The sequence below is a fragment of the Morone saxatilis genome, unplaced genomic scaffold (assembly GCF_004916995.1).
Source record: "Morone saxatilis isolate NCDOM2014 unplaced genomic scaffold, NCSU_SB_2.0 Contig14, whole genome shotgun sequence".
Lineage (NCBI taxonomy): Eukaryota > Metazoa > Chordata > Actinopteri > Moronidae > Morone > Morone saxatilis.
The window spans coordinates 431,311-433,585 of record NW_023339696.1 but is presented as its reverse complement, the minus strand read 5'-3'; the positions used below and the strand labels follow the sequence as shown (position 1 = coordinate 433,585).

The window sequence follows — 2,275 nt, the reverse complement described above, 5'->3', positions numbered from 1 at the left end:
GTTGGGCGTGAGTAAAACACGTTTTGTGTGTGTGTGAGGTTTTGGCATGATTCTAACTCCATACTACCGGGCCTTAATAAAAACAACCAATCAGAGCAAAGAAAGATAATTGATTGTTGAGGGTTCAACTCCTACCTGAGGCCCTTTTCTGTGTGTCAACCCCTCTATCAATTAAAGGCAATAAGGCATTAAAAGCCAGCTGGAACTGTTGGGGTTAAGGGTCTTGCTCAAGGGCATCTCAGTGGTAGGAATGAAGGAGTGGCAAGTGCTGCTTCTTAATTACCTCACTCAGATTGATCCTGACGGTCTGGGGGAAATTAGACAACAACCTACCTGACACAAGCTTGCTTCTCTAACCTTGATTTTGAAGTAATCCAAAAGTAATTTTAAAAAAAGCACCCAAAATCAATTTTAAATACCCACTCACTTGTCTACACCAAACATTTACGTACATTTATAAAGTTCTTATAATGTGGGAAACAAACAAAATGTACCTGTATTATAGGGTCAAATTCCTCCACACGAATATTGAACATTTAATTCAAGAGCTCTTTTCATGTTTTGAAGCTGCCTTCACTGAGAGTAACCAGAGACGCATTCGTCTGAAAGTCACCAGTTAACACGGTCACTCTTTAAACCATAACACTGGTCGTGCAGTTGTGCCCTTGTCTCACTAAAGTCAGAAGAAACTTTAAATTAGGCCTTGTGGATGTAATATGAGTGACGATTTAGCAACTGGATTGCTTATTTCTTGCCTAAGATTTGTTCAGAAACAGATTTTGGTGGACTGCTAAGCTAAAATAAACTCAGCTCCATACAGAACTCTCCTACTCTGCTCAAACCCCATTGGTTCACAGGGGCTTCAGGAGGGAGGACTGCAGTTGGACCCTTCTCAAGTATTCTGACCCAACCCTGAAGATAAATGTGTCAATGTACAACTTCAGTAAAAGGCACAAGAGCATTTTATATAGTAATAGGAAATATGGACAAACAGCTATCTTGGCTTTGTCTGAAGCTAACAAATCTGCTTACATGTGCCTCAAAAGCTCAAAGTTCAGCATGTTGTATTTCATTTCTAAAAAAAACAACAACAAAAACTAAAGCATAAAGACAAGTTGAAGTTTTCAGGGGGGGTATTGTACATTGTGCCAATTTCTTGGCTGTGATAAGTGATTTTGTTAGCTTTGGACAGCGCCAGTCTAGCTGCTTCAAGTCTTCATGCTGGGCTAAGCTAACCAAGCTGCTATCTTACCTTTACCTTAGAGGCATGAGAGTGGTATTAATCTTTTTCATAAAACTACTTACAAGAAAGGTAGGAAGAAAATATTGCTCATTAAGGCTTATACTTTACCAAAATGGCAGGAAACATGACATTTTTAATAATTTGGGCGTATTAATTACGGTTTTATATTACAATGATTTGTTCCCCCAAATGTTGCATGTGCAAGCTATGCCGGCTGCCAGTTTAGAGTACTTCAACTCTAATCATTTCTATATTAAATGCAGATAGTCAATGGGCACAAGAATGAAAATGACGTAGTATACTTCTCACTGGGTCTTTGTGGCAGGATTAAACTGTGTCTGATATGAAGGAGTCACTTACTTGGCCTTGTGCAGTATTTTAATTGCCTCGTCCCTCCTGCCTTGATCTACGTAGAGCAGACTGAGCTCCACCAGAGAGTTGGGCACCAGGTAGTGGTCAAACCGGATCTTCTTTTCACTGAGCACACAACATAAAGATTAATTAACTGTCACATACAGTTACATTTTACACATATATTTGGTCAGCTGCTGAGAATCATCAGACCGTGCTGACTTGTGTATTTTATTTTACAGAAGATACATGTGTTTAATCCACTGGGGCTCACCTGGAAAACACTTTGTTGAAGCATTCCTCAGCGGCCAGGAGGATACCCTGGTTCTTGAAACACAGACCCTTCAGCAGGTGGATCAAACAGCGGTCATCCACTGAATACTCATTTTCTGTAGAGGAGGAAGCAGACATCATCATCAGCACAGCAGACGCACAGATGTGGTGTGTAATCTCATTTTCTACATTATATTTCAGGAGAGAGGGGTTTGGGATGAGTTGTATTACCAGGAGACTCCAGTAGGGTGCGCTCTGCATCCACCAAAGTCTGCATCATGCCTTCAGTCAGCTCGGGTCTTTTGCTGATCATACTGAAACCGTTCCACATGTACATCATTTCCTGAAGTGACACAGTGAATACTGTTGGAAGGCTCAAACATATTGCCCATTGTGTGTGTGTGTGTG

The 2,275-nt window shown here is 40.8% G+C and overlaps 1 protein-coding gene across 1 annotated transcript in view; it reads right to left on the bottom strand.

The window, feature by feature from the left end:
• zgc:158403 (tetratricopeptide repeat protein 39A) overlaps positions 1–2,275 on the bottom strand; it is a gene marked incomplete at its 5' end in the record, with an annotated part of 767,589 nt that overhangs the window by 758,084 nt on the left and 7,230 nt on the right. Inside the window, 3 exon segments of the mRNA XM_035654183.1 lie at positions 1,604–1,720; positions 1,869–1,983; positions 2,099–2,210. Of these exon segments, the coding sequence (XP_035510076.1) occupies positions 1,604–1,720; positions 1,869–1,983; positions 2,099–2,210 (344 nt within the window).